Source organism: Macrobrachium nipponense, chromosome 5 (assembly GCF_015104395.2).
Source record: "Macrobrachium nipponense isolate FS-2020 chromosome 5, ASM1510439v2, whole genome shotgun sequence".
NCBI lineage: Eukaryota > Metazoa > Arthropoda > Malacostraca > Decapoda > Palaemonidae > Macrobrachium > Macrobrachium nipponense.
This window is the reverse complement of record NC_061107.1, coordinates 8482735-8509007: the sequence shown is the minus strand read 5'-3', so window position 1 is coordinate 8509007 and position 26273 is coordinate 8482735. Positions and strand designations below refer to the sequence as shown.

Genomic DNA, 26273 nt, shown 5'->3' with positions numbered 1-26273 from the left:
CAAGTTTTAGGAGAGGGTGAAAAGTAAGAAAGGTAATATGAAAGGAGGTAAAGTAAAAAGAACGAAAGTGCTTGCTGCAAAGAACCTTAAGTAATGCCTACAGTGCACCGCGTGAGGTCCACTGACGGCACCACCCCACTACGGGGTTTAACGGTAAGAAAATTCGATCGTAATATCAACTCAGTTATCTAAGGTCTTTGTGGCGTCTCTACGGCTCTTAGTTGCAACCCCTTCCATTCATTCTATTGCACCTCCTTTCATATTTCACTTTCAGCACTGAATGACCTCATAGGTCCTAGTGCTTGGCCTCTGGCCTAAAATTTATATTCCATTCCATGAAATGACAGCGGAAAGATTTACTATATGGACCGATAGGCCATGCGAAGATTCTTTTTAAGGCTTTAGCCTTCCTAAAATACACATTTTAAGTTATAATACGTTTCCATCACATTAGTATTTTGATATTACTATTTTATATAGACTTACTAAGTTCTAGCTGTGGAAGACCTCGAATTGCATATGTAACGTTCTATAATATTATCAAGTTGTTATACTTTTTTTCTACCTTAATTCAGATTTCTTTTAAAAATTAAGTTATTTCTTACGTCAGTTTCAAAGTAATTCGGATGGAAATATCTGTGTTTAAATTCAATGGCACGCCTATTTGCTTAATCTATTCAAAACAGCTTCCTTTACCTTCATTAACGGGATTCAGTCTAATTTCAAAAAGAGATGAGTTGTCGCCTACTGCAGGCCTATGCCTTGGACACTAAATCGGCCATTTCCTCTTATTATTGACCGCCATGTAACGAAGTGTTTTGGGAAATATAAAAGCACGTATAGGAAACGTAATTATCACCTCTGAAATAGACGAGGTTCGCCCTTTGCCAAGGAAGACTATAGACTCAGAAAGTACTGAACTGAAACTCGACGTAAATAAAGCCAGCAAAAACGCAAAATTATCATTGTCAGTTCATTCTGACGCAACGGTAACACTGTATACAAAGCTCTTGATAAGAAAATATTAATTTACAGCTACGGAAATTCGGTAATAAACCAACAATTAACGATATCATTCTTCTCCACCCGACAGGAAAGTCGCCGTATGCTCTTGGGCGAACCGCCCAAGCCGGCCGGACCGACGCCTGCGCAGAAGAGACGAGCAAGAGCCCTGCTCGTCGACCGTATCTCCCGCTACTTGTTCCCGATCTCCTTCGCCATTCTCAACGGCATTTACTGGTTCAGCTTCAGACAGTACCTCTAGGCAGGTGGACCGCTAGGATCATGAGAGCCTTTGAGTTTTAACGAAGTGATAATCTAGGAGTTAAGGAAAGGATGCAAAATACGAATGTTTACGAAAGAGGTCCCATTCGTTTCGTGTAAATGCATAGATATCATATCAACTAGACAAATCCGCTTTTTTTTCGATGGATATGCCAATAGCGTTGCATGTACCAGTTTTGACAGTTTACAGAGAAATGATGAAATTGCGTCAACAAAGCAGAGAGAAATGTCATGGTGACGAAATTCGTGTCAAAGCATCGTCTACAGTCTTTGTACAATGTTGCCAATTATTATGTGTTTACCCTCCAAACTGGATATAAGACTTACACAAAACCGTGGAAATAAGTGAAATTAGCGTATCTATTTGTAGTATATATACATAAATAGAGCAATTTTATCATTAATGCATTACTATGACAACTAGAATTCATGGAAACAGTTTGTAAAGGCATCGGCGTATGTGTGAAGCTCCACTAAATTGGCAACGATGTCTACAGTTTGAAATTAGTCTCAGCTCGTCAGTATTAAGTGGAATAAATCTTTCAAGTTCCTTCTTCAAGGAAATTCGCAAAATGATAATGGCAACTGTTTAGGAAATATATACACATCAATTGGACGTAACAATGAACACTATAATCCGTTAACTACAGGTCGTAGAGAACGTAGAAAAAGATAGCAATAGCTAAATAAATGTCGTATGATAGCCCTCGCCTGGGGTGTCACAGAAAAGCTGTTAATATTTAGTTGTTATACCTGTCCAGTTGACAAATTGACTTTTATACAGGAAACAGGCATACTTGTTATTCTGTAGTGTAGTGGGAAATTTGTGCATGTGGGTAAGCATATACACAATGCGAGTGTAAGTGTACGCGTGTATTTCCGTTAAACAGCAAAGTCTGTTTAATATTGAAAAGGATATTATATTTGACCTCAAGTATTATAAATTAGTTGGATGGTGGCTCACTGATGTGGAAAAGGTGTATAAGCCTCTCTCTTCTCTCTCTCTCTCTCTCTCTCTCTCTCTCTCTCTTTTCTATATATATATATATATATATATATATATATATATGTGTGTGTGTGTGTGTGTGTGTGTGTGTGTGCGTGTGTGTGTGTAAATAAAGGTTTTTGCCACGAAGGAAAAAATGAAAAAGCGAGATAGCCGAGTACTTTCGGAACAAGACCGAAAGTACTCGGCTATCTCGCTTTTTCATTTATTCCTACGTGGCAAAAACCTTTATTTATACATAGCATCACGTTTTATATACTTCGTGATCAAGTTATTCATATATATGTGTGTATGTGTGTGTGCTTACTTGTGTACGCTCCAGTTTCAAGACTAAAACAAATTGCGCTATACCCCTAACCAAACACAAATCTAAATCACATAAAAAAAAAAACCGTTTATAGTTGAATATATATATGTATAGGTTTCGTTAGTTTTTACGTAGTTTGTTAACCGAAATAAAAAGTGCCAAATTAAACTGTTCCTTTTTCGTTCCATTCCTAAAAAACAAAGGCTCCAAGAAGAGGTCTACTGGAGGGCGAAACTGTTGGGCATAATCTCACAAAAGCACCAATGAATAAATTTGCCCTTAATGGATGTACATTTCGGATTTGGTGTAAGATGACGTGCCAACTCGTACAGAAATTGACGTGATAAGCGAAACTTTAGGTAAATATGGAAAATAAATGACATGGCTTAACACTATAAGTCACATTTACTCAATATAAAACTTATAAATACACCTTTAACGCTGTAATATATGAGATCTGTGAATAAACTTATATTATAATACTATACAAAGATATATAACCCATTTTTCGGGGTCAATGAACAATGAAATAAAATGGAAAATGTAATATGCAATGCAATAACAAATAAAAGAAAAACATGATAGAATAATATGTGTCAAGAACAAAGAGAAAAAGATATGAATAATTTATAATCACTTACGCGCAAAGCACTCGTCATAGAAGCACGATATGTTATTCTAAATATTGTCTTATTTCTATTATCTACATCGTCTCCCCAATCAGTATCAGCGTATCACTATCATCTACCTCAGACTAGACCTATACATCAAAATTTGGTGACATCTTCTTTGGGAACGTGTTCGGACTAATTCAGACGAGACTAACTCATCAAAATTTGGTGACAACTTCTTTGGGAACGTGATCTGGGACTACATCATTGGCCTCTCGAGCGAACGACAAGAACACCTGTTCGAGAGACGCCTCCGAGACAGCGTAGTCTTCCACGATGGGGAGAGAGAAGAGGTGACAGGCGGACATCTCACTCTTCGGAGTAGGCTGCTGGAAGCCTTTCCCGCTTTTCAGGGACTCCATGATCGAAAACAGTTGGCTCCAGGATACAGTGACGGGGATTCTGTAAGCTAGCATACCCTGCGAAAGATTGGAGTATTAATTCGAGCAATTACTGGCAGTATTGACAAATATGTGTATATTTTCATTTCCAGGTCAGACATAACCGTCGGGGTGAGACTATACAATGTTTCTAATGCATTTAAAGGAATGATCTTCCCCCATTTTTTATAATTAGGGGTCAAGGTTACAAATCTGTAAACATTGGTCAACCTGGAGGTTCCATAGACCAGCCTATACCTTGTGCTGATCAGTCAGAGTTGACCCTGGCAGCCTCTGGCTAATGACGCGCCGAAGCTCTGCAATCTTGCTGTTGTAAGCGTCGTCGTCATTAGCCGCTCCGCCGGCGTCGTTGATCCTCAACTTGATCTGCAGGCTGTACCCTTGTCCAAACTTAGCCTTGAGGTACCCCGTGGTGCCGACGCACCTCAGCTGACCTCTGGACATGATGACGACGCGGGAGCAGAGGGCCTCGCACTCCTCCATGGAGTGGCTGGTCAGCAGGACGCTCTGTCCATTGTTCACGGCCTGCATAATGGCCTCCCACACGCGCCGCCGGGAGGCCGGGTCGACTCCGGACGTGGGCTCGTCCAGGAACACGAGGGGAGGCGACCCGACTAACGCCATGGCGGTCGATAGCTTCCTCTTATTCCCTCCCGAGTAGGTGGATGACGGCCGCTTGGCGCACTCCGTCAGGTCGACGAGGGTCACCAAAGACGCGATGACGCGTTTCAGGCGCGAGTCGTGGACGCCCCTCAGGCGACCCATCAGCGTCAGCGTCTCCTCCGCGGTCAGCTCGCCGATGATGGCGTCGAATTGCGGGCAGTATCCTATCTGGCGTATAAACTGTTTGTTGCGGGAAGGCAAATGGTTAGATCCAAAAGCTTATGTCCTTTATATTCTTTTGATCATAATAATAATTAAAGAATGCTTTTAAAAACGTATATACACCCTTTGACTTTTCGCCATTAGTCTAGAGGTGATTCTACCTACTTCCTTTATCATTCTGTCAAGTTGTTTCCCATTAATAACGAGACCTTGATAGAAAAATGTGTCATGGAGTCACCCGCCTCTCAATTTTACACCTAAATCATAAATAACTCAAGTTTTCATACACTAATCATTCCTAACATAAAGTAAACCCACTCAACAGATATCAGACCTCCCTAGACGCACCTTTCTAGTCCTATGCACTACAGAGATGTTCTTCTCTCCGTAGGCATCGCCACCCGACGGCCTCTCGTCTCCGGTAAGCATTCTGAAAGTGGTGGTCTTTCCTGCTCCATTGACCCCTAGGAGTCCCAAGCATTCGCCTCGGACCACCCGAAATGCTATGTTGTTCACTGCTGGCCTCACAGCTCCGTAGAAGGTCTTGGTCAAGCCAGACACCAACATGGCTGCGTCGTCTTGCATACCTGCAGTGGGGATGTATCCGTTTACAGAAGCACCCTCAGGGTTTTTCTAACTTTCTTTAGACATAAACATTATATATACCCGAGGCAATAATCTCTACGGGATGAAATGACGGGAAAATAAATTTTTAAAAGTAGTTTCCCAAAGAGAAATTGTCTTGAGCCCAGCTGGAATTTATAGGCTGGGGATCAATTTTTACTTCCAGCCTATAAATTTTACATTTCACATTTCTCCCTACTTATAAATTTCCCTCCTCTTTTCTCCAAAAATATTATTTCTGCTCTGTGGTAACTAACTTTAAAATCGTATAGACTCATTATATTTTTTTTGCAGTAACTGTAGGTTAAAATTTTCGTAACTGACAATTATTCAGTTTTTTATTCTTTTTTTCCAGCGTTTGTGACCTTTGCTGCAAATTATCAGTCATGATTTTCCTGCATCAGTAAACTTATCTACAGTCTGGATGGCCAATGGTAAGTTTAACTGCCTTTGTTTTTAATAATACCTAATTCTTCTTGGTTTAATGTCGGGTCATCAAATAGAAATGTAAGAAAGATTAGCTGGTCCTACTGTTTCTGAATAGCAAGTAATCAAGGAACTTACGAAGAGTCAGAACAAATATAACTTTAAAAACTAGATGCTTGTGTAAAGGTATGGTCAAACTATATTCAAACTTGTGGATACATTTAAACCTAAATACAAATTATATATATATATATATATATATATATATATATATGTATATATATATATATATATATATATATATATATTGGCTACATTTCTAATTATTGTCCTATACTGAAATTTGTCAGAGTTGGCACAATCTGTCCCACAAAAATCTCAGCGCAGAGGGACTGATAGTCTGCCTTACCAGGGTTCTGCAAACGTGTCTGAATCGTGGTGGAAACCAAGTTTTCCTCTGCTACAACATCTTCGTCTACGATTCCAGACGTTTGTTCTGTGGGTACTCGAGAGAAAATGCTTCTTATTGACCAGAACAGCCACCTGAAACATTCAAATGGACGAATCAGAGCGAGAGAGAGAGTGACAGAGACAGAGAGAATACCTAGACCAAGGTCCTTAGACCTAGACCGTGCACATGAACCAACATGCAATGAATAACGACAAGAATTATTGTCATTCTGGCGAACGGATAAGTAAAGCGAAACTCACCTGAAGAATCTCCCATTATCAACCTCGATCAGGACGAGGATCAGAAAGAAAATGACGCCATTGACGAAGAGATTGAGGATATCAGGCCCCATTCCTTGGTCGTCGAACTCCAGATATAATCTCTTCTCAAAACATTTCTTGGAGCCAATCGTAGCGCAGTTATCTGTTGGGAAGGATCTTATTATAGTTTTTTAAATGCTAGAGAGAAATAATTTAAAAATTCATATATCATACAGGCAGCAATCTAAAAGATTTATACTTTTATCACTAGATTTATAGGTCTAGCAATTTTGTCTGTGCTGCTGTTAGTGTTGCCAATTGGTATGTGTTTACCCTGCAAACTGGGTATAAGATTTACACAAACCCGTGGAAATAAGTGAAATTAGCGCACCTATTTGTAGTATATATATATAAACATGTTAGAACAATTCTGTCATTATTGCAGCATTATGACAACTAGAATTCATGGAAACAGTTTGTAAATGCATCGGCGTAGGTGTGAAGCTCTACTAAATTGGCAACGGTGCAAACAGAAAAAATTTATGAAGTAGAGAATCTAGAAGCATGAAGTAATTTTCTATCATTCTATCTGGTATTTAGATCCCAAATACCAGAATTTCTTGTGTGAATTTCTCATGGACTCCAGGGATATAGGCCTACGGGTATAGAGTACAGGTAGCAATAGATAGCTGTGCAATGAATCATGCAACCAAGAAAATTGACGAGAAAGTATTCAAATCAACATATCATTACTCGTCTGCAGTTTTTTTTTTTTCGTATATTTTGCTCGTTTGCAGTTTTTCCTTATATTCATATAGGCCTATTGTAGCAGCTGTTTCAATACACTATGAGGAAGTAAAATGACTAAACATTCAACCCACCACAACACTGGACGAAGTCATCAAACGGTGAAACCAACTCCAAAACTTCGCAGACTTGGTCCTTGACGTGGTCGGGTAAAAGTTCACAGTAAGTGTTGTTAAAGCTCGTGTCAACTAAGTTTTGGAAGCCCTGTAAAAGAAAACGGAGAGAAAAAAAGTTTTTCTGTGAACTATGTTGTAGATGCACGTTGCTGGTGTATGGTTTCAAAGCCTCTTTGTATGAAGCGGTATTTAATGGTATTATCAATGAATTTGTGTGTTGAATCGTAATAGAGTGAGCAATGAAATTCGAGACATCTGTGAGAGAGAATAAGATCTCTCTCTCCAAACGGAGTTGCAATGACTAAATATATATAAATATATATCTATATATATATATATATATATCTATATATATATATATATATATATATATATATATATATATCTAATAAAAGGAGCCCATAAAAATACCAAAATATAGAGAAAAAAGTACTATATTTCAGAGACTGCTGTCTCCCTCTTCAGGTAGATGAATGAGAAAAGTTTACAGAAAAGGTGGTATTTATACCAAGAGGTCCATCCACAGGCAAGCCAATTTAGGTCACCCCCGCTGATAATCTTCCTTTAATCTTCTTAAGTGTTGGTTGGATGAAAACCTTGTCGATCGTATCTGAAATCCATGCTCCTTTTGAGATGTTCATTACCTGCCTCTCTTTTATTAAGGCCGATTCCATCATTTGACTCCTTTGAGCTGTTCATTACCCTGCCTCTTCTTATTAAGGCGCGGATTCCATAATTTGACTCTTGTACCGGCAGTTGCTGCTATAAATTACACGTGACAAATTCCAGTTTATTCTATGGTTATGTTCATTTATATGGTCGAAAATAGCCGAGTTCTGTTGTCCATTCCTAACTGACCGTTTGTGTTGTATTAATCTCTGGGGAAGTGATTTACCTGTAAATCCGATGTAAGATTGGTCACAGTCCTGGCATGGGATTTCGTATACCCCAGAGTCCTTGGGAGATGTCTTTTGTTGGACGTTAATCAGGGATTTGGCTAACATTTTGGGATAATAGGTGGGGCAATTTTAATGAATTCCTCTCGAAATTAAACGCATTAGTGCCCAGCATCAAATTTAAAGTTGAATGGGAAACAGACAACAAAATTCCTTTCCTTGATGTTTTAATAATCAGAGATACGACAGAATACAAATTTACCATATACAGAAAACCAACGTTCTCACTTTCATACATTCACTACTTTAGCTATCACGACATTACTATCAAGATAGGTGTAGCTAGCAACCTGTTCTTAAGAGCCTTACGAATTTGTTCCCCAGAATTCCTGGAAAAAGAATTTGAACTAATTCGCAAGCAACTTTCGTCTTTAAAGTATCCTGACCATATAATTCAGAAAGCAATTCACAAAGCAAACGTAATTTTCTACCGAACCCCTAAAGACAAGACCAGAGATACACCCAACAATAAAGTAATAATTCCCCACCTGGACACGATTAAGAGAGTAACCCACCCCCTCGGAAAATCTAACCCTTTTGTATTTACTTACCCAAACACCTTAGCCAAATCCCTGATTAACGTCCAACAAAAGACATCTCCCAAGGACTCTGGGGTATACGAAATCCCATGCCAGGACTGTGACCAATCTTACATCGGATTTACAGGTAAATCACTTCCCCAGAGATTAATACAACACAAACGGTCAGTTAGGAATGGACAACAGAACTCGGCTATTTTCGACCATATAAATGAACATAACCATAGAATAAACTGGAATTTGTCACGTGTAATTTATAGCAGCAACTGCTGGTACAAGAGTCAAATGATGGAATCGGCCTTAATAAAAGAGAGGCAGGTAATGAACATCTCAAAAGGAGCATGGATTTCAGATGCGATCGACAAGGTTTTCATCCAACCAACACTTAAGAAGATTAAAGGAAGATTATCAGCGGGGGTGACCTAAATTGGCTTGCCTGTGGATGGACCTCTTGGTATAAATACCACCTTTTCTGTAAACTTTGCTCATTCATCTACCTGAAGAGGGAGACAGCAGTCTCTGAAATATAGTACTTTTTTCGCTATATTTTGGTGTTTTTATGGGCTCCTTTTATTAAATGGAATTCTGTTGTTACAGAAACATTTTTACTAGGGGGGGGGTCAAATTCATGATAATATATATATATTTTTACATATATCTATATATATATATAATATATATAGATATATATATATAGTATATATATATTATATATATATATATCAAAATCAAGATACACATTAATGTTTCCAGAAACTGTATGGTTACCCTTTCCATGATTTGTACCAAACCATAACTCTGTATTTGCTTCTCCAATAATAATAACAATAATAATAATAATAATAATAATAATAATAGTCATAACTTTATTATATAACGTTTCTATTTTTCAGAGAGAGGGAGAGAGAGATTTATTCTGAGTAAAATGTCTCCCAAATTGATATCTATCTCCCCGATGCCTACCCTGGATGCTCGGTAGGTTGGCACCACTGAACCAATCCAGTTCAAAATGTCACTGACGAGTTCCAGTGTCGTCGAATGAGACATGTCGAGAGCAGTGACGGCCACGTAAATGATCTGGCCTGGAATGTGAAAGTCCATAAATGTATATACAAACCCCTTTTATTTCAAAACTATACAAGCTTCTTTGTGCAATTTCTTTTGACAACCAATATCACTAGACCTAGTCGTGATTGGTGGAAACTCATTGTTAAGGCCGCCGCTAACGTTCAGTTATTCCCTGCACAGTCGACCTGTGCAGTTATAACTCAACGTCAGTGGTTTAGTTATGCCTGCACAGTCCGATTGTGCAGGCAGGCATAACTGCGGAGTTATGCCTGCGCAGGCTGAACTGAACCAACCAACGTTCAGTTATAACTGCACAGTCGGCCTGTGCAGTTATATAACTAGACGTTAGTCGCGGCCTTTACAGTGAAATCGTACGGTATATTCAAACGCGTCGTTTTAAATCATAGCCAGAGTATTGTTTATGATAATGGAGGAAGGTTAATACCTGCAACGATGTTGACAACCGCCATGACGGCAAATCCCGAAGCAGCTGTTTGGAACGGGAAACTGAAGACGTACGCCATAGGGATGGCTCCCCACCCGAACATCAGCAGAAGAAGAAGAAGCGCACCTGTGTAGTCATTAGATAGAAATATCATTTACCTTTTATCAAAAGAATTTTACTCGAATGACTGCTATAGCTTTCGAAGAGGACACAGAAACAGTCATTCTGGCAATATTTTATTATATTTAAACAGCCTGAAAATCTACACAAATTTATATACATATTTTAAGATCGTGATGTGATAAGGATAGATTCAGTTTGATAAAATCTGAGATTATTCTGACAAAAGGGGGTTAAAATTTCAACTTCTGGGGTTTCCACCTGTGAAGAGCAGAGTTCTTCATGTCTTCAAGAAGCTCAGTACAATAAGCTAATAGATAAAAAAAAAAAAAAAAAAAAACTCTGTTACCTGGAGCTGCATCCACAGTGAAAAAATTTTTCGTGTCGCCGATCATGATGGTGACGAAGATCAGGACCGCTGAAAACGAATAGACCAAGTAGTCCCACAAGAAACTGGTGAACCACAGGACCCACAATGAAGCCCCTGTCATAACCTGAACCTGAAAAAAAAAAAAATTAAGCATTCGCAATCAGGGATTTCAACAGAGCAGACAGATAGAAATGTACAGTGCGTTTAGACCTATACTCGGTTTTTTTCCATCTGTCCAGCCGCCTGTGGTGTTTGTGTATGGTAACACTGCGTCCGGGGCTTTAGATAGTCATTCAGCTTACATTCAACAATTATAATAATGTCCTATTCGAATATTAATGGTGTAATTCGCATACAATAAATTACTAAAACACTTTCAGTTGCAAATGTACACCCAGATATCCTTTTATTTACCTAAAATTTACACAGTGTAACTATTTAAAGCCCGGGAAGCAGTGTTACCATACACAAACACCACTGACGGGTGGACAGATAAAAAAAAAAAAAAAAAAAAACAGAGTATAGTGTTGCACATCTTTAAAAAAAATTAAGCATTCACAATCAGAGCTTAAACAGAACTGAGGGAGAGATTAGGAACGTTTAGACCTAGTGGTGTGCATCTTAAATTAACCGAAAAAAAAGCCAGAGTTGTACAACGAAAGCGTGAAATATGCCCCTTCCTAAAACTGCAAACTGTAACCATTAGTATCTGTAGGCCAACATGACATGCCAATACTGGGAAGTAATCTAAAACTGCAAACTGTAGCCATTAGTATCTATAGGCAAACATATGCCAATATTGGGAAATAATCCACACTAAGGCAACTGAAAACAGCGCGTATAAACAGCTGAGGAAACAAGCTACAAGAACTAGGTCTAATAACAGAGACAATTAACTAACTTGCTTGGCCTTAGTCTCTCTCTCTTGCAACGGAAAGACCAGGAACGAAGCGGCGAGGAAAGCCAGTGCCAGGGGCATCAACATGGAGTAAACCATGCCACTGGCTGTGGTATTGTCGTCGAGCCGGCTCAGCTGGAAAGGGTAAAGGATAACGGTTTTTCTCATTTAGTTGCTAAAGTTACGGCAAGCAGTAATTTGAAACCGTAAAAAAAAAAAACCTTCCCAGGAAGGTTACAACCAGTTTATAATAGACTAAAACATTGGCTATGAGAAAATTATACATGTTTGCCGTTTATCTTTAAAAAAAAAAACAGAAAAAAATGCAATTTAGAAATGCAACTTCAACTGCTGAGGCTACGATCAGGGCAGAGTTACGGTAAGCAGTGATTTGAAACCGTAAAAACACCTCCCCAGGAAGGTTAAAACTAGTTTATTATAGACTGAAAACATTAGCTATGAGAAAAATATACAATTTTAGCTGTTTATCTTATTTAAAAAAAAAAAATAAAGATTGAAAAATATAACTTAGACTGCTTAGACTACGATCAGGACTTAGGCTTAAGACGAATAGTATTACCTTAGGCTGCATATGTTTTCAAAGAATGATTATAAGCATCTTCTTTTCAAAGATGATTACTTACCGCTCTGTTTGGTGGCAAAGGTCGATTATAGGTAGTTATTGAACTCTCGGACGAATTGGTGGCGTATCTCAGCAAAGCGTTAGTGACCAAAGACATGCTAACGCCTGGAGTGTGTAATGGCACTGACTGATACATGGCTCGCATTGCGACGTTCTTCTCACCCAGTCTTGAAAATACGGCCTAAATGGATAAGAGATTGTTTTGAAATTAAAGCGAAAAAGTCTCCAGAAGTGATGACATGTTTTCGTATTACAATATTTAGGTTAATCTGTACGGTAGTCACAAATTCTTCTCTATTTCTTTCCCCATTGGTTGACTTACGAAACAGAAAGGGGAATTTTTTCAGAACGTGTTGCTAACTACAGCATATTTATGTCCAATGTAGTCACGTAACTCATCAAAGCTGGCAATGAATTTTCAAAAAATATTCAGAAAAAAAGTGAACTTACAGAAGCGATGTTATTCTCACGGTAATAGAACAGGTTACTCTCTCCTTCGTCAATGAGGCTCTTCACTATCTCGCTAGTATTGTAAACCTGGATAATAAAAAAAAGGAAATGTGCAGATTTCGGAAGTCATGTAAAAGTCACGGCCAGATTTATATATGAAGAACCTTTAAAACCACTATAGGCCTATACACCGACAAAACTAGTATACCTTTCGTGCGTGTGGACAGATTTTGAAGCTTTCTGACCTAATTGTTATCACACAAAAAACATTGCTCATTAGATTAACTGGGCAAAACGTCATATAGCTTTCGTAATCTAAAGGAACCACTCTTCAGAGATGAAACTAGGCTTATACCCAAATGGGATATACTACTAAAACGATCAGGTTGTAACGTTAAATAACAAAATGTGAAGGACATGAAAAAGAAAGAAAGAAAGAAAAAAAACAATGGTGCTACCTTACTTTATATGGTCCCCTAAACAGCTCTTCGTAATTCTCAGCCAGCAATTGCAGCTCGGGATTGCCGTCTGCCTGAACGTAATAAGTAGACTCCGGGTAAATGGACGTATTCATGACGAGAGGCGGTTCCTGGTCTTCGTCTTCGTTGAAGGAGGCGTCCACAGCCAAGCACAATATCGTGACCAGGACTGGCAACAGAGCCTGGAAGAGACGTTGATAGCTAATATATACCTTTATTGACATATCTGTTGAAGGGGGAAGCTGGAAATAGGAAAGATTTTATAAAAGAATTGAGGCATTACAGAAAAAAATGTAAGCAAGGGGGCCGTTTCAAAGGCAAACGCCGCCTATTACTACTACTACTAGCGATCGTTTAGTTTGACAGAGCGTTCGAAAAGTACTTATATTTACCAAGATGTTCTTCTTCCCCAGTGAAGGAGAGAGACGGAGCTCAAAACAGCTGACAGAACTGAATTAGGAGTCCGCAAAGCCATTTGCATGTCGTAGAAGGTTAGTAGTACTCAAGCCAATTAAGAATAATTACGACTAAAGCGAAGCCTCTATTGAATTATGGCGGGAGATTGGTAAGCATCATAAAACGGTTTTCAAACAAGGTGCATTATTTTTTTCATAACTCGTTAATTGCATGGAAGGCATTAATGGGATAAATAGTGAAAATATATGTGATTTCACTGGATTAAGAAAAGCTCGTGAAAGAGTTCACTTAAGACCAGGATTATACATGGGATTATTGTCATCAAGGGAAATAAGAAAGACGTCCACAGCATACCTGGATGAGTAAGAGCACCCATTTCCTCTTCGAGTAAATAAACCTCTTGACCATGAAAGCTTTAAGGCGTTGCAACAAAAGGCTAAATCCGGTCAGTTTAACCTCTATCTCTGAAAGGAGAAATAATGATATAAAAAAGATAACGTAAAGAGAGTATTGAGGGAAAGTGGTTCCTTTTCATTTTATGACAGTAAGAACAAGTGCGTGTGTGTGTGCGTGGTCTGACCTGCTGTACAAAAACCCTCTTTCCTGATTAACTGTGGCACAAAAACACTCCTTCTTGATTGGCTATTGCACAAAAACACTTCCACTGTGATTGGCTGTGGCACAAAACACTCCTAAACTTGATTGGCTGTGGCACAAAAACACTCCTACTTGATTGGCTGTGGCACAAAACACTCCTACTTGATTGGCTGTGGCACAAAAACACTCCTACTTGATTGGCTGTGGCACAAAAACACTCCTACTTGATTGCTGTTGGCACAAAACACTCCTACTTGATTGGCTATTGGCAACAAAAACACTCCTACTTGATTGGCTGTGGCACAAAAACACTCCTACTTGATTGGCTGCTGTACAGAAACCCTCTTCCCTGATTGGCTATGGCACAAAAACACACCTACTTGATTGGCTATTGCAGAGAAACCCTCTTCCTTGATTGGCTATTGCACAAAAAACACTCCTACTTGATTGGCTATGGCACAGAAACCCTCTTCCTTGATTAGCTGTCGCACAAAAAAAACACCTCCTACTTGATTGGTGCTGTACAAAAAACACTCCTTCCTGATTGGCTATGACAAAAACTCCTACTTGATTGGCTATGGCACAAAAACACTTCTGTTTGATTGGCTGTGGCACAAAAACACTCCTACTTGATTGGCTGTGGCACAAAAACACTTCTGTTTGATTGGCTGTGGCACAAAAACACTCCTACTTGATTGGCTGTGGCACAAAAACACTCCTACTTGATTGGCTATGGCACAAAAACACTCCTACTTGATTGGCTATGGCACAAAAACACTCCTACTTGATTGGCTATGGCACAAAAACACTCCTATTGATTGGCTATGGCACAAAAACACTCCTATTGATTTGCTATGTCACAAAAACACTCCTATTGATTGGCTATGCAGCAAAACACTCCTACTTGATTGGCATATGGCACAGAAACCCTCTTCCCTGATTGGCTATGGCACAAAAACACACCTACTTGATTGGCTATTGCAGAGAAACCCTCTTCCTTGATTGGCTATGCACAAAAACACTCCTACTTGATTGGCTATGGCACAGAATCCCTCTTCCTTGATTAGCTGTGCACAAAAACACTCCTACTTGATTGGCTGCTGTACAAAAAACTCTTCCCTGAATTGGCTATGGACAAAAACTCCTACTTGATTGGCTATGGCACAGAAAACCCTGCTTCCTTGATTAGCTGTGCACAAAAACACTCTTACTTGATTGGGCTATGACAAAAACCCTCCTAACTTGATTGGGGGCTATGGCACAAAAACACTTACTTGTTTGATTGGCTGTTGGCACAAAAAACACTCCTACTTGATTGGCTGTGCACAAAATCACTCCTACTTAGATTGGCTGTGGCACAAAAAACACTTCTGTTTGATTGGCTGTGGCACAAAAGGCACTCCTAAATTGATTGGCTGTGGCACAAAAACACTCCTACTTGATTGGCTATGGCACAAAAACACTCCTACTTGATTGGCTATGGCACAAAAACACTCCTATTGATTGGCTATGGCACAAAAACACTCCTACTTGATTGGCTATGGCACAAAAACACTCCTACTTGATTGGCTGTGGCACAAAAACACTCCTACTGATTGGCTGGTGGCACAAAAAACACTCCCCTACTTGATTGGCTATGCACAAAAACAGTTCCTACTTGATGGCCTGTAGGCACAAAAACACTCCCTACTTGATTGGCTGGTGGCACAAAAACAACTCTATTGATTGGCTGGCACAAAAAGCACTCCCTACTTGATTGGCTGGTGGCACAAAAACACTCCTATTGATTGGCTATGGCACAAAAACACTCTTTTACTTGATTGGCTGTGGCACAAAAAACACTCCTATTGATTGGGCTATGGCACAAAACACTCCTACTTGATTGGCTGTGTGGCCACAAAAACACTCCTAACTTGATTGGGCTATGGCACGAAAACACTTCTGCTTTTATTGGCTATGGCACAAAAACACTCCTACTTGATTGGCTGTGGCACAAAAACACTCCTAATTGGATTGGCTGTGGCAACAAACATCCTACTTGATTGGCTTATGCAAAAACAAAAAACCCATACTTGATGGCTATGGCACAAAACATTCCTATTGATTGGCTATGGCACAAAAACACTTCCAATTGATTGTGGCTATGGGCCACAAAAAACACTCCTACTTATTGGCTTGTGGCACAAAAACACTCCTACTTGATTGGCTATGGCACAAAAAACATCCTACTTGATTGGCGTTGGCACAAAACATCCTACTTGATTGGCTGTGGCACAAAACCACTCTATTGATTGGCTATGGCACAAAAGGCAACTCCTACTGATTGGCTTGGGGCACAAAAAACACTCTATTGATTGGCTATGGCACAAAAAACACTCTACTTTGATTGGCTGTTGGCACAAAAACACTCCTATTGATTGGCTATGGCACAAAAAACACCCTACTTGATTGGCTGTGGCAACCAAAAACACTCCACTTGATTGGCTATGGCACGAAAAACAGTTTCTGCTATTGGCTATGGCACAAAAACTCTCTTCTCTGATTGGCTATGGCACATAAACACACCTACTTGATTAGCTATGGCACAAAAACACTCCTACTTGATTGCTGTGACACAAAAACACTCCTTCTTGATTGGCTATTGCACAAAAACACTCCTACTTGATTGCTGTGGCACAAAAACACTCCTACTTGATCGGCTATGGCACAAAAACCCTCTTCCCTGATTGGCTATGGCACAAAAACACACCTACTTGATTGGCTATTGCACAAAAACACTCCTACTTGATTGGCTATTGCACAAAAACGCTCCTTCTTGATTGGCTATTGCACAAAAACACTCCTACTTGATTGCTGTGGCACAAAAACACTCCTGCTTGATTGGCTATGGCACAAAAACACTCCTACTTGATTGATTGTCTATGGCACAAAAACACTTGTGCTTTATTGGCTATGGCACAAAAACACACCTTCTTGATTGTCTATGGCACAAAAACACCCCTACTTGATTGGCTATGGCAAAAAAAATACTCCTGATTAGTTTTTGCAGAAAAAAAGAAAGAAAAAACTATCCTACTTAACTGGCTGTTGCTCAAAACCGCTCTTTTACCTGATTGGCTGTTGTACAAAAACCGTTGGCTGCTCATATCGTCCTCGCCACAATTTAAACTGACTGTAGAGCGACCGTTCACCTCCTGCAAACTGCTTCTGCTGGTCCTGAAATCTTTGACTTGGTCGTCCAGCACCGAGCTTGCCCTGAACAAAGGGTTTATTTCAATGTGGGTCATCTGATTAAAGAACAAGTCTCTCTCTCTCTCTCTCTCTCTCTCTCTCTCTCTCTCAAGTCTTTTTCAGATATTTGAAGGCTGAATATGATGATGGGGCCTGTGATTTAGTTTGATATATGCACAAAGCAAGAAATGACAATAGGTCTAAATGCACTTGAAAAAAGACAGTGATAACTGTAATTCTATATATATATATATATATATATATATATATATATATATATATATATATATATTCTAAAGCAACATTGTCATAAAAAGGCTTTTATATAAAATGCTGTGCTTGTATTTATGTAAGTTTTTGTTTAACAGGTATTTATTGCTCAGAATGGTACTGGGACTTTATGGACACCCTGTATATCTGGACAGACCTCAGAAAAACTTGCTCCATGGTTGTCAAAGACAGACCCAGGTGTTGAATGCCCAGCTCTTTCTTCCTGCTGGTCAGGTCGTCCAAGAGAGAAGTGAAAACGTCTGTCCTAGGGGGAAGTTGGAAGGTGATTTCTCCTCTTATAGAACTGCGCAGGACGGCCTCTGGTAGATGGCTTTTGATGGCTGTACCAATTTCAACTACTCTTGAATTTTCAGACGTCAAGAGCGTCAGCGTATAACCGTCACCTTCAAAATTGAGAGGAGAAATGAAGACATTGTTCAAAGCAAGACTGTCAGGTTTGTGAACCATTTAAACTAGACTTGATCTCAGTTAAACAACTCATTATGCAAAGGTTGAAGGGAGTAGATTTACAAATGACACCTTGTGTGATTCAACTGAAAAAAAATAGATACCCGAGTCCTGCTGCCTATATGTATGATGTAATCAAAAGAGAATATGGAAATGAGCAATTAAATAGGCAGTGGCGCCAATATACATAAACACAGGTTTTAGGTCTTCAACCATGATGGTAAAATGTAATAAGCGACTTGCTAGAAGTCTAATTGACAGAACAGACGTGTCACTGGCTGTTGGTGAGAGAAATAGAACTGGCATTCACTCACAAAACAGTTATTCTAATCATCACAAACTAGAAATATTCTCAGAGTCCACTTCCCACGGAGAAGTATCTCTCAACCCACCGAACTTGTTCTTCAGGAACAGAGTTGACCCAGAAGCCACCACCTTTCCAGCAGCCATGATGGCCACTCGATCTCCCAGAACGTCAGCCTCTTCCATGTGATGCGTTGTGACTAGGAAGGTCCTGGAACCTCGCTCCTTCTGGACCACGTCCCAAACCCAGCGCCTGGATTCCGGGTCTAGGCCGCTGCTGGGTTCGTCCAGGATTACGACCTGGAATAGTGGGATTAACTGCATGGATTTCACCGTTCTTGATAACTCTGTCTCCCGTTTGAGTTTACACAAAATGTATGTAGCAATTTTTGTTATCCCTTACTGAGGTTTGAGTTTTTCTGCCTGAAGGTTTTCAAACTTCTTGCCTTTCATTTGTCGCCGCACAAAATAGGAGGGAAGAGAGACGAAGAAAGATAAAGAAACGAAGGGCATAGAGTACTCTTACCTTAGAACCGCCAATCAATGAAATGGCCAAGCACAGTTTCCTCTTCATCCCTCCAGAGAGCTGGTTCCCATACATATTTTTCTTGTCAGAGAGTTCCAGACGGATCATCAGGTTCAATGCTTCCTTCTTGGCAGTTTTTTTAGACATCCCTTTCAGCTGGAAAGTATATATAAACTGTCATAGACATTTTGTGTGGATGTTAAATTCTAATTAACTACGCATGAAGTCATTTAACGAGAGAAACAGAATAGGGTTAATATTAGAACCTATTGATTGCAAGCCAGTGGCAAAGGGGCTATCAAACAAAAAAGGAAATTTAAATAGTTCTTTATTATTATTATTAAAATCTATACCTACCTGAAGACCCTTTTATATCACTTCACAGAACAAACATATGGGCAAACATGGTAACACTGTTCATCACCTAATCCCGTGTCTACTATTTTACGAAATTCCCAAACGGGGAACATTTCAATTAACAAAATATCAACCAAAATTCCCTCTGAGATCACCGGATATTGGATGCAATATCCGGTCTTTGGATGCAAATACAATAAGCTTACCCTCCCGAAGAAGAGCAGATGCTGATACACTGTCAGGTCGACGAAGAGCATATTGTGCTGAGGGCAAAGACCTAGTTCCTGTCTCGCCTCTCTTAGGTGGGTGGCTATATTCCAACCCCCAACCTCGGCGTATCCGCTCGTGGGGGCGTAGACACCTGGAAATGAACGAGGAATAACTCCCAGAAGATTTTATAGCATACAGAAAAAAGAACTAAGACGTTTTACTTAGCGGCAAACTTGCTGTAGCAGCTATAGTCTCATTTAGTGACCTCAAAATGGCTTCTTCCTTGTAGATCATTATTGGAATTTTCATTTTACATAATTGCAGGCAGATAGCGAAACCAGGCCTTTCACGAACTGCCTGAAGTTTCAGGCAGGTAGCGAAATGTACTTAGGGACAGTTGATCGCCCAGGGGCTAGTACTAAACACTGCGAAATACATTTGACCTCCCAGAGGCTAGTACTAAACTATACCCTCCCAGATGCTAGTAATAAACCATGGCCTCTTAGAGGCTAGTACTAAACCATATGGCCTCCCAGATGCTAGTACTAAACACACTGAAATACATTTGACCTCCCAGATGCTAGTACTAAACCATGGCCTCCAAGAGGCTAGTACTACTAAACCTTGGCCTCCTAAAGGCTAGTACTAAACCATATGGCCTCACAGATGCTAGTACTAAACCATGGCCTCCCAGATGCTAATACTAAACCATGGCCTCCAAGAGGCTAGTACTAAACCATGGCCTCCCAAAGGCTAGCACTAAACACAGTGATATACATTTGACCTACCAGAGGCTAGTACTAAACCATGGGCTCCCAGAGGCTAGTACTAAACACTGTGAAACAGTGTAGGTGAGTCAGTTTCGCCATGTTTAGTACTAAACCTCAGGGGGGGATCAAATGTCCCTAAATGCATTCCGCATTTGCTGTCTGTAACACACACCCACACAGATATATATATATACATGTGTATGTGTGTATACTCGACGGAGGCAACACCCCACCTCACCTGTGAGAATCGACATAGTGGTGGTTTTCCCAGCGCCATTGTGACCAAGGAGAACCGTACATTGTCCTTCGTAGCACTTGAACGATGCATTCTCCACCGCCACTTTCGTCTTCTTGCCCAGAGTTCTAAACTCTTTCCTGGGAATAAAGAAGAGCTGGTTATTTAATATGGACACCAATCAATTCCCAAAATAAAAAAAAATACAATAATATACACACGCACACACATACACAGTTATGACGCAACTAGGCGTAGGTACAATGGAGTCTTTGTAAAAGAAAGCATATTACAGTAAACACACACAGACACATAAAAGGTTCCGTTGGTATAATAGATTCATTATTTTCTGACACAAAGGACCATTAATGGGGAACCACTTTTTTCATTATTATTTTTTTATATTAGTTCCATTCACTGTAAAACGTCCATCTACGTTAAATGTTGTTTATCTATTTATGCTTTTTTTATTTGTCTATATGTCTATTTAATCATCTATTTATTCATTATTCTTAGGCAGAATTATTAATTCTTTTTGTTTTTGTATGTTTGTACACATAATTGCGAAATCCTAAGAGCGAAAAATGCCGAAGACCGATCAATATTGCACCTCGACCCCTAGCTACAACCCCTTTCATTCATTTTACCGTACCTCCTTCATATTTTCTTTCTTCCATCTGACTTGCCACCTTCTCCAACAATTACTTCATAGTTTTTTACGGCGCAATCGAGTTTTCTTTACAGCATATGGAACGATCAGCCACGGCCCGTGAAACCTATAGGGCTGCCAGACGCATGATCATAACTAACTTTAACCTTAAATGAAATGAAAACTACTGAGGCTAGAGAGCTGCAATTTGGTATGTTTGATGGTTAGAGGGTGGATGATCAACATACCAATTTGCAGCCCTCTAGCCTCGGTAGTTTTTAAGAGCTAAGGGCGGATAGACAAACTAACAGCCATCTCAATAGTTTTCTTTCACAGAAAACTAAAATTAGACATCAGACGCCTTTCCAGTATTGCTTCCAGGTTTTCTATTCTCTCACCTGAGATTCTTAATCACGATTCCAGGCTTCAGACTGGAAGGCTCGTCTTCGAAGTATTCCTTTAGAGGAGGCTGGTCGTCTTCGGAGCCTTTGTCGTCCTCGCCACCGGGTCTGGAGCCGCACCAGTACGATTTCTACAAACGAAATGGAGTGGAAATCCAGGGTAGGTAAGATGTATTTTTGCAATGATGAATCAAAGAAATTGCTCCTTTTTATGTTAATGAGTCAGTTTCTGACTTCATTTACTGTATATTATTGGGCGCAAGTATAAAGGATTAGGTTTGAGTGTATGTTGTTGTTTTTGATTAAGCTGGCCTTATGCCAACACGGATGGAAATAAGGAGTCACTAGATGAGTTGGAAAATCAGGAATCACTAGACTTAACCAGTTTTGCTAAACAGCTTTCCATTCTTCATAGGAGGATTAGACAAACACCCCGTAAATCATAAACAATCTCCCATGAAATCTTTATCCAATCTAAGAGGAAGAAAACATGAATATAATAGACGAACCTTAAACACAAAGTGCCACGGTTGCGGCACACCGTAAACACCCGGGTTGACCTGGTCGACGTACCACGCTATCAAGAAGAAGATCAGCGAATCTGCCACTAGCATAATGAGAACCATTCCAGGGGTTAGCTGATCCCTGGGATTTCCCGTTTCCCAAAGTCTATCCCATTGAATACCAATTGCTGAAAAAAGAGAGAGAGAGAGGAAAAGCTGAGACCCGTTTTCTTTTTGGTTCATACTTCACTGATTTAGGTTAGGTGGTTTTCTTAGCACGACCAGAAGTCTTCTGTACCAGAAATGCAACAGACTTTCAATGTTAAATATATTTTTTAAGTTTTAGAAATCTGACAGTGAAAAACTGAGTCATCGAAAGGTCATGGTAGTCACAGTTACTACTACCGTTCCACAAAGATATCATCAAAAGTTTAGCCAAGTCAGAATATGAATTCTGAGCCTAGAGTTGTCTGAAGATGTCTTTGTCTTTGGCCTTTTGCGTAGAGCAACTCCAGGTAGACATTTCCTCAAAGAAATGTTTGAGTAATTCTGGATGATTCCAGTTGCGAAAATATTAATCCTGCTAATCAATCTTACTGATTATAGTACTGGAAGATGTGAGTTTTCCAATTAATATAATAGATTTTTTTTAAAAAAAAGAAAAAATATGAGACACGAGAGGTAATACAAACAAGAAGTGATCAGGCCTCCAGCTTACTCAGGATGTGTGCAAGATTTTCCCCTCATGCTTAACTTGTAAACATCATATTCCTAACTTTTGAAGCAGATTAGAACGTGCTAAAATCTACGGTCAAATAGAGCCTTGTTTCACCAACGAAAATTAAAGTAAATATGCTATATTGAACGCGAAACACCTTTTTCATACCTTTTTAGGCTCTTCCATAAGACGTTTCCTAACCCCGCCAACAAGAACAACAATAGTAAAGTACTTTGTAGGCTTACTCCCCGATTAAGCGAAAACAAAAATCAGTCCCTTACTTCTCCCCTCGAACATGGCGATGATCCTGAAGGCCCAAGTGATGGCCATATTCGGCAGGAGACAGGACAGCAACTTGGGTGTGAGCCCCATGATGTCGTACTCAAAATCCATCATGGTGCGGGGTATGAAGTAGGAGATCATCCAGAAAAGGATGCCCATCGTGGTGGCCAGAGTTGCTGTCGGGAGGGACAAATATACAGTGAGATATTGAGTTCAACTTCCTAAGGAAAACAGGGAAGTCATGAACTGCCTCTGCTATTTCCATACCTTTGAATACCTGATCATCATCTTTTTATTTACATTTTGGTCATCTCCACTTTCATCGAGTTAGCTATGACATGATGCCCCTTTTTTCACAGTGCTTAATCTCAGATCTATATAACAGGTTTAATCTACATGTTATGAACTTGCAGGATATTATTATTATTAGCCTTGAGAATTAAAACCTACAGAAGCGCTAAAAAATATCTATGTACAGGGTTGAAAATGACTAGTAGAGAATTTTGGATACTGCTCAGTATCCCTCTCCAGTCCTACTGAGTAGTATCCCGAAGTATCTTTAACCCTCTACATATATATTTTGAACACTACTGTACCTTTTAATTCTCAATATAATAGCCTCGTTACTGGGGTTCATTGTTTTTTTTTTTTTTTTAGTGGCACTGTTATGATAATCTTTTTCATCGCTTAATGGGCTAATCTATGGCACATTCAGTGGTGTCTCTCTGTTGCTGTTCGAGATGATTACTGTCACCTTTTAAAGTTGTAATAATATAATGGAGAGTATTACAGAAACCCAACGATCTACTTGTGCAAAGACATAACCACAAAGAAGATAAAATCACTGTGACTTGAAATATTGTCATTTTCTTACTAGTCTGAGACTGCATGTTTTTCACTACCAATTCTGTCTCATTTTCAGTTCGATGATGATTACTGTCACTATTCGAAATATGTTGTAAAGTTGTAATTAATTATTAAATTTAGAAAGAGTCAATGATCAACTGGAACCCAGGAGCGAGTGCCTGCCCGCTTTGTTGCAATAGACATTTAGAACCCGGAAGACAATAACAAACATCCAACATGTGACTTGAAATACTTGTCATTCAGGATTCTTTCAATATATGCTGAGCTGAATTGGTTGTATTCACACACTAAAAGGAGGAATCTCTGTCTCAATTTATTCAGACTTTAAGCTTCACCTGGTGTTCTTACCATGACCATGCCTGTATCCTTTTCAGACCGCTCTGTATTTTCCTTTCAGACCAGCTCTGTGTCCCTTTCAGACCAGCTCTGTCTCCTTTTCAGACCAGGTCTGTCTCCTTTTCAGACCAGGTCTGTGTCCTATTCAGACCAGCTCTGTGCCCTATTCAGACCAGCTCTGTGTCCTTTACAAAGACCAGGTCACTGCTGTGACTGTCCACAGCTCGCCACAAAACCAAGCAAACAATTCAAGACAGCCAAAGACGCCCTTGGAAAACTCACGGCGGCTGAAGAAGGTGGAGATGGCGACGCAGAAGGCGATAGAGGAGATGCCGTACGTCAGGAGGAAGACCCACACGAGGGCGCCGTCGCTGTGGGCGAGGATGGGCGGCAGTAGCCCGCCGGCGTCCCTGCTTGTCAAACTGGCCTTCAGCATGACTGTGATGAAAGCAGAAACCAGGACGATGGTCACGAACGAGTGGAAGAACCAGCCGGCCCATCCTATCCACTGGTTGAGGCCCATCAGTTTCATCAGCTCCTGCAGAAGGGAATGGGGCGTGGCCTCGTATGTAGAACAGACTATAGAATTTAAGCCAGGGGCTGGGACCTATGAGGTTATGCAGCGCTGGATAGTAAGAGGGGGTTTGAAAGGTGTAACAGGATGAAAACCTCAAAGCAGTCGTACTATGGAACAGTTGCTAGAGAGGGTGGATAGCAAGATGGAAGATAATATGAACGGAGGTACAGTAAAAATGAATGAAAGAGGCTGCAGCTAGTGGCCGAAGGGATGCCTACAGACGTCACTACCATCGTACGTATGTATGTAGGTACATATCAAAAGTAAGAAACAAATATTTTGCTGTTACTCTACAGGTCAAGAATAGCTTTTATTTAATACACGTCACTTCACTTGGCACCAGAATAAGTACATTTCTGTTTCGTGTTTACTTAGAAAGCTGCTGTCATCTTCTTAGGTAAATTTCTTCCAATTTCACGCAGGCGATAAAGAATTGCGTATAGTACACCAGTTAAAAGTTAATGAATCCTGAGTATAATGCAAGATTAAATATTATGAATCTAAGGGAAAATATCTTCATAATCATAGAAATATTAAGATTTTCGTCTGAACATAAAAATTAGACGGGATTAAAACGCTTAACTTCCATCATTTGGTGTATCCTGTGTGGATTGCTAATCAAATATTTATTTATCTACGTGTTTATGCATTTATCTATCCATTTAATCAATCAAATATTTATTTATTTGTTTATTTATTGATTAATATCTATTTATTAATTTCCTTACTGAAAAAACCATGCTTAGAGACAGGCGGATTCTTTTATCAACCATGAGAAAAAGGAAAAAAATGGAAACTGTTCACTTAAGTCTAGGTTTCCTACCCACCCTGACACCTGTCTCCTTCTCGTACACGATGCTCTTGATGAGGGAAGGAGACAGAAGGACGAGAGACAGGACAACGAAGGTAGGAAGAGTAGATCCATAGATTTGACTCATCCCGTTGTCTTGGACGTAAGGAGGATAAGGATACATCTGGACTGCAACCTGCAGTGAGAGACATGGAAGTGGTTTCACTTGATCTAGGAGTAACCCTACAAACTACTTTGCTGTTGTTGTTGTTCTTGTTGTTGGGGGAGGAGGGGTGGTGTTAGGGAGGTCCTATGTTGTTCTTGTTTTGGGAGGGCGGGGGACCCATTGTTAGGAAAGCCCTATGGAAAAGTCTATGAAGGTCTGAAAAAGGTGTATCGCGTTTGAGTCAAAGGTACAGGAATTTTAGCGATAGGATATTTATGATTTATCCATTAGAATGAAAACTTAGAAAATAAATAATGTGCATGTTAAACAGTACAAAAAAAAAAACATTTTCTAATAAAATATAAACATATTTATTTTAATTTTCGTTGGTGAAACAATATGTTAGCTGACCATAGGTTTTAGCATGTGCCCCTAATGAGCTGCAGTGCGGATA

General features: G+C 39.7%; 2 protein-coding genes across 6 annotated transcripts in view; one reads left to right on the top strand and one right to left on the bottom strand.

Moving 5' to 3' along the window:
- LOC135215173 (glycine receptor subunit alpha-2-like) overlaps positions 1 to 2273 on the top strand; it is a 35194-nt gene extending 32921 nt beyond the window's left edge. For all 3 annotated transcript variants that reach the window (XM_064249647.1, XM_064249645.1, XM_064249646.1), the window contains one exon: positions 1094 to 2273. In XM_064249647.1, the coding sequence (XP_064105717.1) occupies positions 1094 to 1264 (171 nt within the window). In that variant the 3' untranslated portion in view covers positions 1265 to 2273. The remainder of the gene's footprint in view (positions 1 to 1093) is intronic.
- Positions 2274 to 2983: 710 nt separating this feature from the next.
- The window catches only part of LOC135215172 (phospholipid-transporting ATPase ABCA1-like), a 37179-nt gene continuing 13889 nt past the window's right edge, over positions 2984 to 26273 (bottom strand). For all 3 annotated transcript variants that reach the window (XM_064249642.1, XM_064249643.1, XM_064249644.1), the window contains 25 exons: positions 25691 to 25849; positions 24569 to 24824; positions 23083 to 23259; positions 22090 to 22271; positions 21578 to 21711; positions 20534 to 20670; positions 19522 to 19676; positions 18959 to 19114; positions 18522 to 18732; positions 17819 to 18065; positions 17270 to 17415; positions 13918 to 14027; positions 13131 to 13328; positions 12668 to 12754; positions 12219 to 12398; positions 11578 to 11709; positions 10656 to 10806; positions 10187 to 10312; positions 9637 to 9755; positions 7137 to 7266; positions 6256 to 6418; positions 5954 to 6087; positions 4843 to 5081; positions 3907 to 4512; positions 2984 to 3687 (listed from right to left, as the gene is read on the bottom strand). In XM_064249642.1, coding sequence (XP_064105712.1) covers positions 3427 to 3687; positions 3907 to 4512; positions 4843 to 5081; positions 5954 to 6087; positions 6256 to 6418; positions 7137 to 7266; positions 9637 to 9755; positions 10187 to 10312; positions 10656 to 10806; positions 11578 to 11709; positions 12219 to 12398; positions 12668 to 12754; positions 13131 to 13328; positions 13918 to 14027; positions 17270 to 17415; positions 17819 to 18065; positions 18522 to 18732; positions 18959 to 19114; positions 19522 to 19676; positions 20534 to 20670; positions 21578 to 21711; positions 22090 to 22271; positions 23083 to 23259; positions 24569 to 24824; positions 25691 to 25849 — 4596 coding nt within the window. In that variant the 3' untranslated portion in view covers positions 2984 to 3426. The remainder of the gene's footprint in view (positions 3688 to 3906; positions 4513 to 4842; positions 5082 to 5953; positions 6088 to 6255; positions 6419 to 7136; positions 7267 to 9636; positions 9756 to 10186; positions 10313 to 10655; positions 10807 to 11577; positions 11710 to 12218; positions 12399 to 12667; positions 12755 to 13130; positions 13329 to 13917; positions 14028 to 17269; positions 17416 to 17818; positions 18066 to 18521; positions 18733 to 18958; positions 19115 to 19521; positions 19677 to 20533; positions 20671 to 21577; positions 21712 to 22089; positions 22272 to 23082; positions 23260 to 24568; positions 24825 to 25690; positions 25850 to 26273) is intronic.